Source organism: Lissotriton helveticus, chromosome 9 (assembly GCF_964261635.1).
Source record: "Lissotriton helveticus chromosome 9, aLisHel1.1, whole genome shotgun sequence".
Taxonomy (NCBI): Eukaryota; Metazoa; Chordata; class Amphibia; order Caudata; family Salamandridae; genus Lissotriton; species Lissotriton helveticus.
In genome coordinates, this window is record NC_136070.1 from 961,208,234 (window position 1) to 961,221,592 (window position 13,359).

A 13,359-nucleotide genomic window follows, 5' to 3' on the forward strand; every position below is an offset into this window, starting at 1 on the left:
GATTTGTCTCAACACATGGGAATCTGTGGATCCCTCGCCATGCTCAGTTCGATCCCTCCCCTGTGGAACTATGAATCATGATGCAGCTGATCAGAGGCTTGCCCTCTTTGTTCACCACTCTGTAAATGCACTTCCTGGCTCACTACTGGTTGGGGAATGAAGTTTCCTTGGATGCTGAGGGTCCGTTGTGGACAAGAACCCTTCCTGTTACCATCAGTATGTCCCACACATTGGGTTCGCTGAGATGTTGTCGGCGTGCCACTCCACGTTTCCAGCACTCCACTAACACAACTCCTGGTGCACTACTGCTTGGAAGATGAAGTTCCCTTGGATGCTGAAGATCGTTGGGAGCCAAGAACCCCTCCTGTTACCACCAGTATGTCCCACACAGCGGGATTGTTTAGAGCTGGTCAAAGGGCACGCCCCCTTTCTCCACCACTCTGAAAACGTGCCTCCTGGTGTGCCACTGGTTGGGGATGAAGTCCCCTTGGATGCTGAGGGTCTTTGGGGGCCAAGAACCTCTCCTGTTACCACCAGTAAGTCCCAAACAGTGGGATTGCTGACAGGTCGCCGGAGGTCCCACCCCCTCCGTCCGGTACTCTGCAAACATGCCTCCTAACGCTCTACTAGTTGGAGAATGATCTCCCCATGGATGCTGAGGATCATGAGGACAAGAATCCCTATTGTTAGTACCAGTAAGTCTAAAACAGCAGTATTGATATAAGCTCCTTGGCGGCCCTGACGCTTTATCCACCCACTGTACAGACCCAAAAAGCCACTTAAACATCCACTCACAGACCCATAAAACCACTCACAAACCCACTAACACACCCACACATCTACTCACACACCCATACAGCCACTTACATACACACTCACAAACCCATACAGTCACTCACAAACCCCCACAGCCACTCACAAACCCCCTACACACCCACAAAGCTACTCACACCCACATAGCTACTCACACCCACATAACCACTCACACACCTATTCTCAGACCCATACAACCACTCTCACTTACCCTCCCTGACCGCCACTCAGACACCAACTCCGAAAGGTTAGAGGTTACTGTTAGGAAATAAATAAATAAATCTTCGAAATTTACAAAAAAAACAAAGGTTACAGAGACGTTATAGTTAGGAAATATAGTTTTAAAAAACCTTCAGGGCCTAAATATGTAGCCTGGGTGGGCCATCTATATACAGGTGTGCTGGGACAGCTGAGAGCAAATGGGTTTACATCCAGAACATTCGAGCTGCGCAGGGGGACGAGGCAGGGATGCTCGCCATCCCCGCTAATCTTCGCCCTCGTACTGGAGCCACTCGCGGCCTGAGTGCGTAGAGACATGATGGTGCGTGGAATGCGCTGGGCAATCGGAGTCGAGGACTGTATATCGCTTTATGCAGACGACATTCTTCTCTAACTAACATCCCCATACAGATCATTCAGGGTGGTGTTGGATATATTTACGAATTTTGGCAAATACTCGTGGTAAGCAATAAACTGGCACAAGTCAGTGTTGTTTATGCTGAGAGGAGATGTGCCTCGCCTCCTGACAGACTGTGCGATAACGGTCGCTACGGAAGGTTTTCGCTACTTGGGGATTTTTATCACTTCAGACCCAGCCTGTTTCTATAGTTCTAACCTGGCCCCCACCTTCGGCTAGATTGCGAGCTGATGTGAAGCATTGGTGGACCTTGCCCCTGACACTGGTGGGGAGGGCGGCACTCTTCAAGATGCTGGCTCTTCCTCGTTTTCTCTATGTGCTACATAACTGTCCTCACAGAGTCCCGGACTCGTACTTTAGAGCTGTTAATGGAGAGGTCTGCACGCTGCTGTGGGATGGAAGGGCCCCTAGGATAGCGAGGCAGAAACTGAAAAAAAGCTGGTACGACGAGGGCATTGCTCTCCATGATATACAGCGATACTACTTGGTGGCCCAACTGGTGACCGTCAATCACTGGATATATCATCCCCGAGATGTCCCAGCGTATACTCTCGATAGGTACCAAACTGACTGTTCTGGCTATCTGGGGGCCTTGTATACATCCGATAGGAAAAATAAGGGGAAGTTCTTCGGACCACCAAACACACACTGGAAACTGGCGTATAGTCACCTCTCGGTTAAGTTGGACATGCACTCTCTCGCTAGCCACACCACTGTGGTTTACTCAAAAACTGGGAATGCTGGGCTACCAGCCCGGATTTGATAAATGGGACCTGATTGGGGTGTCAGCAGTGAGGGATTTGGTTAAAAGGGGGGAAATGCTGGCCTTTAGTGAGCTCCAGAAGCAGTATCAGCTGGCACAGTGAGAAATGTACAGGTACCTGCAAATCAGGCATGTGCTACAGGCAGCGTTTCCATCTCCCCAAGACATACCGGAGGCGTCTCCTCTGGAGGATTGCCTGCTTGATCGGCCGCTGGACTCGAAGGCAATATCTTTGACCTATAAGAAGCTGAGTAACAATCTACCAGACGTTTTCCCGAAGCTCTGGGAGCGGTGGCAAAGCAACATAGGACCTATAGAGGATGAAGACTGGCAGTCGGCTCTAATGTCCCTGCGTGCTGCGGCAATCACCCAGAGATTTACACTGATTCAGCTTAGAATACTCCACCGATCGTACATGGCAGGGACAGTTCTGGCTAGGATAGGGTCGAGGCCCGATGACCGCTGTATAAGGGGTTGTGATCAGAAAGCCACATTCTATCATACTTTGTGGTCCTGCTCCATGGTACGTACCTTGTGGGAGGGAGCCACGACTCGCATGTGCAGAGCCCTGGGGAAAGCTATAGTACTGACCCCACAGTTGGGAATATTAAACATCTGGGAGGCTTCGGACCTGACTGAAGTCGAGCAACAATTCACAACACTGGGGTACACGCTAGCAGAGAGAGAATTGGCTAAGGGATGGGGGAGTGTAAACCCACCTCGTGTCACCCTGTGGGTCACAGAAGTGGATAGATGTATGCTAGCAGAGACAGAGGTCTACAAGGCTCGGGGATGCCTCAAGAAATGGGATAGGAAGTGGTCACAGTTGAATAAATACAGGGGAGATCTCTGTGTGTCGCCTACAGTTGAAATGGAGATGCGTTGGCAAGAGAGACTTGTAGTAATGTTTTTGCAGGATCGTATGGCTGAAGAACATGTACTATGTCATCCAATCATGTAATGTATTAATGTATGACTGTTATTTAAATCAATAAACAAAGGTAAAAAAAAAAAACTTTTGAAATTCGATGAAAATACTGTGGGAGTAACTTTGTGGGTGTATACTTATAGTTAGGACCTAGTTTCCATTGGCAAAGCGATTTTTAACTTGCCTATATCTTTGGTGCCATTTGATGAATCTTCACAACATTTTCCAGAGAAAGTGTGCTGGTGATTCCTCTTGTGCATGGAAAATTTTGGGTTTATCCATCAAGTGGGGGCCAAGAAAAAGGGGGGCGGAGTAAAAATAAGTGTGTTTTCCATTTTAATTCACACAGTACTTTTAGACATGCCTGCAGCTCGAACCGCTGAACTTAATTACACCAAATTTGGCAGAAAGGTAGCTGTTGGTCCAGAAAGTGACCTTTTTGTAAATTAGTGTAAATCCATTCAGCAGTTTCAGGGATTCTAAAGGAATCCCAAATTTGGAAATCTGAGGAGCGAACCCTGCGTGACCCCTACGCTGAGCTTCGCGACCCCCCGTCCCAGGAGAAGTGCTGGTATTGGCTGACTGCAACCTGTGAAGAAAGTTGCAACTGCCATTTTCTAAACCGGGATCGTGTCACAGGAAATGGGTATTGAGGCTAAATAGAATAGAAAGGATCAAGATTAGAGGTACCCCTTATGAGTTTTAAAATGTCGAAAACCGGCGAGTCAAAGACCCATCATAATGCTCAGAAACCCCCTAGTGTAGCATTGGGGCAGTCGTGAACATTGCCAAAAAAAAAAAATATATATATATATATATATATATACATTCAGTCACACATTAATATATGTACTGACAACCCCAGACAGAATAACACACTATATATGGGGGAGGAACAGCCGCTACCAATCCCTAGAGCGGCAAGACATTTTAAGTGTGGACTGCTTTCTGGCTCAACATTTCTCCATGGCGCTGACGAAGGCTCCAACGCCGAAATGCATTCGCCTTAATGCATTTGTTGCAATAAAGGCTTCCTTTACCGTTCATGTGCAGGCCTCCGCCTTTTTCTTTTGGGGAAGGATTTCTTTTGCATCGCTATACACGTTAGCCAGTAACGTGTAAGGAGGTCCCCGCAGTACAAGAGGCCTGATCTGTAGATGGCAACGCTTCGGCACTCTCTCTCCGTCACGGTAGTGACTCAGTCAGGCCCGCCACAGAACCCGGGTGAAAGAGACACGGTGACGAGGATACTATGCCTCGCGTCGGGTTAGCTGCTTTGCGGCATACCCCCGTCAACATTACACTTGGCAATGTGGCTTATGCCGTGGGAACGGAAGGAGGCTTTGACATGCAACCAATGAAGGGCACACGGGACTTGCATCGCACACTGTGCTGAATACAGCAACCTTCCTTTGATCATCACCGCCTTGGGAACCCGGATTCGGACTGCTGCATTCTGGGTCCTGTAGTTAGAGTACCCACAGTACTAACTACACTAGGCGGAGCCCCACCTGGGGGAGGAACAGCCGCTACCAATCCCTAGAGCGGCAAGACATTTTAAGTGTGGACTGCTTCCTGGCTCAACATTTCTCCATGGCGCTGACGAAGGCTCCAACGCCGAAATGCATTCGCCTTAATGGATTTGTTGCAATAAAGGCTTCATTTACCGTTCCTGTGCAGGCCTCCGCCTTTTTCTTTTGGGGAAGGATTTCTTTTGCATATATATATATATATATATATATCTATATGCTGAAGCAAATAAAGGTTAAAGTAATGTTTTGTAGTTACTGTCAGGCCTCCAATACCATAGTAATTTATAGAGAAATATGCATAGAACATGTTATGGGTGAGGTCATATGTGAGGTCATATTCAGTGTATGGCTAGGGTGCAAGGTAGAGTTAGTGCTGCTAACTATAGCTGCTGAATTCCTGTGTTTTTTAACTTGGAAACCTTAATGTTGTCACTTAGAAGTTCACCTAGCTATAACGTTACTATAGCCTTTGTTTTTTTCAGTGAATTTCTCGGTTTAAAAAAAATCTAAAGTAATATTTATTTACCATGAGTAAATCCGACCCCCACCCATTACGGTGGGGCGGGGGGGAGAGACTGGTCTCTCCTTTCACACCTCTCTCTCTCTCAGATGAAGGGTGTGCATAGTAGTGAGCGGGGATGGCCTAGCCTCTTCTTTGAGACTTCTCTCTCAGATGACTGGTGTGCTTAGTAAGTTGTAGAGCGATACTGCCCTTTCCTTTCATATCTCTCTCTCAGATGACAGATGTGTGTAGTAAGGTGTGGGAAGTGACAACCCTCCCCTTCCAGAACTCTTTCTCAGATGACGGGTGATGGGATTAACAGGTGGGGGCACTGTAGGTGCCCCCTGGGCCACCAACTGGAGCCCGTGGAGGAATAGGGGCCCTGCTAAGTGCCACCAAAGCCGCTTTTCCGACAAGCTTTTCATGTTCAAAAACCTGACATGGAAAGCCTGTTGAAAAATGACATTGTAATGCAGACGGCAGAAACGCCGTTGAGTAATCACATGGCTCTATTTTTGATTTTGGACTATCGCAGGACACCCCTGAGACTTTCATGAGCCCAACTGCCAAACTATGCAATCATTTTTTATCCATAATATCTCAAAAACTACTGAATGGATTTACACCAAATCACAATATATGGATCTAAATCTAACCTCCTACCAAATTTGGGGCAATTCCGTTCAGCAGTATTTGCTGTAGCCTTGCCTAAAGAAGTCTATAGAAAATGAATGGTGATTTTTTTGTTGTTGTGGAACCCCCCCCCTTTTTCTTTGTCTCTTTGAAGGAGCTAAGCTGAATGAACCTTTTTGTTTCGAATTTTTTGTGGAGATTCGCCAAACGGAGTCAAAGTTATTAGCAAACTAAAAACCACTCCGTCTAAGGAAAAGCAAACCTAACTATAACTACCTAGTGGCGATCGCCACTAAGTAATATATATATGTGTGTGTGTGTGTACATATATCTTGATACTTGTGACCTCGACTAAGGTATGTCTGCGGAGGGCCTGGGAAGCACACACATTCTTTAAAACTCATGCCTCATACAGACTACATCTGTCCAGAAATACCAGCCTCCTTCCAGCTCCTAACCCAGGCGGTCTCTGAAATTTGCACCTGATGTCCAGTAACACACACAGATAACATGATCCATTGCTGATTGTTGTTATCCAGCTCCAAAATTGTGCTTCAAACTTCCTTGGTACTACACAGTCAATAGCTGTGGCAGGAGCACTCAGTGCTTCCTTTTCTGCTTAAGTATTGGGAGTTTAGGTCCTGTTAACAGTATGTGTAGTACCCTATAAAGAGCTTTATATGCTATCCACCTTCCACCAAACCCATACCCATCTAAAGAGTTTGCTATTTGCCATCTAACATTATATCTTTATTCTAGGATGGACGAAACATTTACAGTCAAGGTGGCAGACTTTGGACTTGCCAGGGACGTCTTTGATAAAGAGTATTACAGCATTCGACGGCACAAGAAGGCCAGGCTTCCTGTGAAGTGGATGGCACTTGAGAGCCTGCAGACACAGAAGTTCACAACCAAGTCTGATGTAGTAAGTTTATTTGGTACACGAGATGAGTGAGATGATTATCTGGATGATGTATCACAGATAGTCTGACATGATGGATCATAGGGTCTAGAGAGGGTGTGGATTTTAGGCTCTTGTTCAGCACCTCATGGGGCTAGCTCATGCTCCCCTTTCTTGTTTGACTGGTGAGCATTTTCTATTGTGTAGCATTTACTTAGCCTTATCAGATGCTGACCACAGTCACAGCATGTTTGAAGGTGCCTTGATGCCTAACTATAGACCTCCCTTTTGTAGCAATGTCTTCCTTACTGTGTGGGAAAAGTATGCTTGCTCAGGTAGCAGTATGTTTAGTGTGTGTGCGTGCTTCTGGGCATGCACTGAGCACAGTAAGAAACCTAAGCAATGTACATGTCCAAAAGGAACCAGGATATGAGTGATTGATTGTGCATGCAGGTAAGTGGCTAAAGTGATAAACCAAGATTCTGTGGAAGATTTCCAAGTCAATCTGCAAAGAGATTGAAACCCAGTGGAGAATTTGTAGATGAGCTGCCTGTCTGCGGTCCTGTGTTGCCTTAACATTGAAAATCTGGCATGAAGTTTAGGGTAAAGATTAACACCCTTCAAGACGTCCCCTAATCCCGAATGAGGGTCCTCTCCTGGACTGGTGGTACCTCTGTACTTAATGGCCTGGCACAAGGACCAGGTCTCAGCCACCAGTGGGCACATTTCTGTGGTCCATCCTGGGTCCCGATTACAGAATGGGAGCACTGTTCCATTCTGCAAAAGGAGCACCTTTCAAAAGGTGTGTCTGACTGAGACTGGGACTGTGCGCCCTATTATCATGAATGTGCTGCTCCCGTTTCAGGTGCAAAGTTGTGACTGCCATGGGGGCAGTACATTCAGTGAAATATGGAGCAGTTGCTTACAGGCTGCTCTGTGTTTCACAGTACAGGTGGTGCCACCAGCTCTTTAAAGGAGGCCACAGAGATCCCTTGTGTGGGGGTGTCTCAAGGGTCCAAGGACCCCAGTGGCCTCCGCTTGTAATAGCACAGTGCCCCAGATGAGCACAGACTGGGCGCACATGCCTGTTGCACCCTTGGGGGAACTATGCATAATACGGGCTCTGGTCTGCAATATGTCTTCAAGAAGCTTATAGCAGATGAGCTGGAGGAACCTGGAAGAAACACATTTTGTTTGCGGGCAGTAAATTTGTGAAGTGCCTGGGGACAACAATGATAAAGATTCCAACCCCAGTGGGTGAGACTAGCAAAGTAGGACTTCAGCACCCCAAGATTGGGAGGAGGAATCTACGCAAGAATTTACACTCAGTTGGGTACATATTAGTTTCTCAGCATGAGACTCTAAGCGCGACCAAGCTTTAGGTACGGATGACATACTTCAAGAACTAGTGTGGAAGACCTGATGAGTTACTTCATAACTTTGTAAGTGGCGAGGACCAGAATGATGATGTATTTGTGTTTGTGTCCGTGAACGAGTGCAGCGTATTTATGTTTACGCAGCTTTTTCAGATTAGTGGAGCAGTGTATGTAGATGGAACTGCATTTTCGATGCTGCCTCAGGGACAACTGTTACTCTACAAATACACCTCTTAGCAGGATTCTAAGTTCATTATGTGTGAGGCGTTATTGGAACTGTGTAGAGTACTTCTGATAGGGTTCCTGGTCCCTAATAACCAGGTGAAGACACAAAGTGATATATTATGACAGTGTTTAAGAATCGGGGTCTGTCCAGTACTTCGTCACACTGGATCAAGATATGATTTTGCTTCTGTACATCTCAGTGCTAACCCAGTCCTACTGCGTGAAGGAGTTGGTGTCTCAGATATGGAAAGCCTGAACTCCACTTAGCTTTGGGCTGCTGTGCACCCATCTGTGTTCTGCTAATCATCCTTGTTCATGACCACTGTCTTATCTTGACTTCCCAGGCCTGGGACCATCACACTATTCGACTAAAAATCTCCCAATTGTAGTCTCCTTTTATCTGGTCCAAAAAGTCTCTCTCTGTTTTTTTTATTCATTTACTGAATTCCTGTGATTTTAGGGTTGTAATGGTCATGCAAACCTAATTGTGTTCTAAATATAAAAGATTAGGTATTTATCCAAGTAGCTTCTCCCTTTCTTATAGCAACCAGTGGCTGCTCTTCTGCTTAGGCGGAGGAATGTCACTGCACAGGAAAAATAAAATGATAATAGCACCATGTTAATATAATTTTATTTTACAGTATTGACTATGAAGGTGCGGGAAGGGGTTGCCCATACAGCGGGGGAGGAAGGTGCGGGAAGGGGTTGCCCATACAGCAGGGGGAGAGGAGTGGTTAGCACTTTCTAAGTGCGCATTAATTTTTGTCTGGCTGTCTTGGACCGGCTAAACACACATGCACACTTAGCATGTTCTCTACCCAGCTGTATTACCGGTGTAGAACCTGCACAGGCTCCCACATGCCTGTCTGAGCGCTGAACAACAGTGCTCAGACCAGTCATAATGCTGCTGTCATGCTGGTGACCGCAAAGTCGTAATTGGCTTAGGGGAGTCTGCTTCCTGCGTCGTCCAAAGAGAACGAAGGAGAAGCGGCGGCCAGCGGCTAAATGCAATTTTCTTTTTTTTCTGAACCCCTCCCCCCACCACTACTGCCCAGTAGCAACCGCTACTGATAGCAACATGTACTGAAAATTCAATTCTAGACTCCTCATGCTCCACTTGCAAAAAAGACCCTGCAGTAAAATACTCCAGTGTGGGGCTTCTAGTGTTATTGTCGCACCTGCAGATGAAACTCAAGCGAAGGAAAGCCTAGGCAAAATGTAATTATGCAGGTGACATTTTTTAAATTAGTAAAAATCACGTAATGGGAAAAACCTGAAATTTCGCTTTATGCACTTTCACATCATCTTCAGTGGCTGGCGCCTAGTTCACACAAAAAATATCCCACGCTAGGGAAAATCTCGGCACCATAGTGCTTGCTGGAATCTAAATACTTATTTTACATAAAGCATTTCCTCTCTTGACATTTTCTCCCGAGTAACAGCAAAGCATATTTCATACAAATTGTCTGATATTTTCCAAAATACCTTCCAAAAACAATTACACTATTTTGCACACCGCTAATGCTCTAAAGCACCCTATCCTATAATGGTCTCAGACCTCATTCTATAGCTAGCTAACAGTGCATCCGTCTTTGTCATATCCTCTCACTTTAAGTGTGCTTATTATGTCGAGGCTTTGCAGGAGCAGGTTCATATGAAACGACTGTGCGACCTTTTTCTTATTTTGTGCAGTATGGAATGAATTCTCATTATACCTCCTTTCTTCAGCACCTCACCGTATCGCTTTCTCTACATTTTTAGTGGTCGTTCGGTGTCCTGGTTTGGGAGCTGCTAACAAGGGGTGCCTCTCCGTACCCGGAGGTTGATCCCTATGACATCACCCGCTATTTGTTCAGAGGCAGGCGTTTACCTCAGCCGGAGTACTGTCCAGATCCGCTGTAAGTACAGCTGCAAGTTTGAATAGTTCTGTCGAGTTATTAGTTATGATTAGGGCTCCCGGTTTTATGGTATTTATTTTTTTAACATTTCCGTCTGTATTTATCTATATTTATATTTTGGCCATTTTATCTGTAGTTTACCATGTTTTGCGTATAAATGAAGTTGTAAAACTGTACATTTCCATATTTATTTAACTGATAGATGCGCACTCATACTTTGATGTCTGTCGTGTTTTAGCTATTTAAGCAGCCAAATATTACATAACAATAAATCATCTACTGGTAAATACTAGCATTATACCACAAATGTATATTGACACATGCTGTTATTTAAACAAATTTCACCCTGTTTTTTATTTTCCCATGAGGTCCATATGCTGAGCTGTTGGGCTATAGTTCATGAAAGACAGCACGGAGAGTCACTTAAAAGAAGCACACTTTTCTGTATTAATCCACTTTTAAAAATAAATGCAAACAGAAAACATTCTGTATTTATCTGTAAAAATCAGTAAAAACAGAAATCAGGGAGCCTTAGTTATGATAGATTTTGTAATAAGGGTGCAACATATAGGACACAAGAACGAGCTGGCTTTGAAATTATAATAGCCGTTTACCATAGGTTGGCTTACATTGTCCCTTCATACTTCTATGTTATTGAGACACGCAATATGACCCCAGAGAGGCGTTTTCTGTGGCAAGCATTTAACAAAGAAGAAACGACCTTTCTTCTATTTCAACACCACTTAGTTATGTAATCAAAGGGTATAGGGTTCTGTATTCCAGCACCAATCTCTGGAGACACCCAGTACTAAAGATCTAAGGCTTTACATTATGCTATCAAATTCCAGAGTAATTAAGCTATTTAAGCATCGTAGATGGCTATAGTTTCAATGTGTTTTTACCAATGAATTTGACTGTGTCTACTATTTACCGGTTTGCCTATCCATCAATCAGTTAAAAGCTTTTTATCCCTATGCTAGTCTCATGAGTCTCATGAGCATCTCCACGTAAAAACATTTGGTATACTGCCATACTCTCGTTTAAATGTGGATAAATGTCAACCTTTTGGTAACCATGTGAAATTTTGCTTAATTGTTTGGCCTCTGTTTGACAGGTTTACATAGGAAATGTTTTGCAAGAATGCACTTTCTTCCCAAACAAGAAATATCCTCCTTAAACACGTTTCCATGCTGTATCGTGTTTGAATTATTTGTGCACGATATACCCTGTGAAATAGAGTTATTTGAAATGCAAACAAAATCTATTCATTAATTACACCTATGTTTGTGAAAATTATTAAAACCAAAATGTCACAAACTCTTTTAAAAAGCTCCCCACCCAAGTCACCATTGTATGAGAATCTCCATCCTCTATCACATGTAAAGTATTCATGTTTGTACCTTTCACAGATACAGGATCATGTTGAGCTGCTGGTGCCCAAGACCCGAGGAGCGCCCTACGTTCACCCAGCTGATCTCTGACCTGGAGAGCATCCTGGGCTCCCTCAAAGGAGAACACTACATTAACCTCAATGTGACGTATGTGAACCTGGACAATGACCAGCCCTTCCCGCCTCCGGCAGCTAGCTCAGAAGATGAGCTGGAAAGCAGCGAATCTGAGGAGGATGAGGAGGTGGTCAGTAAGAAAGTGGGGAGACATTCTTTGCATGAGAAGGTGGACATGGCAGGGAGCACTGATTTCAAAGGCGGAGCCACTGGCACAGGTTCTGACTAAGAAATAAGGTGGTCTGCGCACCGGAAACACAAACTGAAAAGAAATACTTGAAATTGTACAGAAAATCTATTGCGATAGTCTCTTGGGATTTATTTTTATATGAGGGTTTATTTTTCATATTTACTTTTTGGGGCCTGTTCTTTCTTGGCCATCTTCATGAGCAGTCTCTGTCTTTTTTGGTGGTTTGTTTTCCTTCTTTTTCTTTAATGTGTTTTATCTCTTGCTATTTGAATGTTGATCTTTTAATTAGTCCCTTTGCTGCCTTGGACCTTTTCCTCCCGACTACTCCATCTTCCTACTTTGCATGTTCTCTCTACCCATTCCCCTGTCCTACCTGTTTCAATCTTCTTTTTCTCTATCAACTCTCATCTTGTCTTTCTTTTCGCTTTGTGACCTTCCCCACCTTCGTTGTTCCAGTTATTGAAGCTTGGATATCGTTATTGATCCTTGCATGTTCTGCTGAGGCTTTACCTTCAGGTGAAAACCCATACAGGGCAATTTAAACACTCAAAACTAAAATAGGACTAGAAGGTTGTCTGCTGCAATGAAGTTTTGTCTGTATATATAGTCTGTAAGCTCAAACGTTGCTGGCACCTACCTTCTCGCATGTATGAACCTGTCAGACGCTGTAACTTTAAAGAAGATTATAAATCTCACATGACGCACTAACAGAGGACTACAGTGGATCTTCATGGTATAAGTGGTGCAAGATTTAGGTTTCTTACCAACAAAATTAATTTGCTCTAAAAATCAAGTCAAGGGAACCGATGAGCAAACGTATACTAAGAATTGCCTAACGGCAGCACATCCCGGAATGTATCTCAAAGGGGAACAAGGAGCCTTTACCTGGTGGCAAATGGACATTCACTCGCTTATTGTGGTTTTGTCTCAGCTCAAAAGAATGTCAGGGGGAAAAGAGAACTGAAATAAATATATGTATATATATTTATGAACTTTTTCACTCATTTCAACCATGTATATAAAGCGTTTTATTTTAACTGCTGCTTGTTTTAATTTAATTGTTCCGTTATGTAAGTATGTTTAATCAGAACAAGAAAAGAGAGCAAACGAAGATGGAAATAAATTCTATATTTTTGCAGAATGGGTCTGTTGTAGATTCATAGACAACACAAGAATTCAGATTCTGTCTTGACTATCACCACAGCAATTTGACTAGATGTTATTACCTGGCCACACATTAAACATGTAAATTAACATGACTTGATGTAGTTTCTCGCATCAAGAGCGCCCAGTATGTTACCAGACCTTGAACGGTGCTAGTGTAGATTTGGAGAAAGAGTCATCCCAACCCAGATTACATTCAACACCCTGGAGGTGAGCTGTATATAATACCCTGACCATCAACTTCTCCCGCCTATTTCCTAGTATGCCTTTTGGGTTCTATGCCTTCCATTTG

General features: G+C 44.3%; 1 protein-coding gene across 2 annotated transcripts in view; it reads left to right on the top strand.

Annotated features, from left to right (window-relative positions):
* The window catches only part of MST1R (macrophage stimulating 1 receptor), a 410,648-nt gene extending 397,607 nt beyond the window's left edge, over positions 1-13,041 (top strand). For both annotated transcript variants that reach the window (XM_078661246.1, XM_078661247.1), the window contains 3 exons: positions 6,568-6,733; positions 10,072-10,208; positions 11,618-13,041. In XM_078661246.1, coding sequence (XP_078517372.1) covers positions 6,568-6,733; positions 10,072-10,208; positions 11,618-11,942 — 628 coding nt within the window. In that variant the 3' untranslated portion in view covers positions 11,943-13,041. The remainder of the gene's footprint in view (positions 1-6,567; positions 6,734-10,071; positions 10,209-11,617) is intronic.
* Positions 13,042-13,359: the final 318 nt, after the last annotated feature.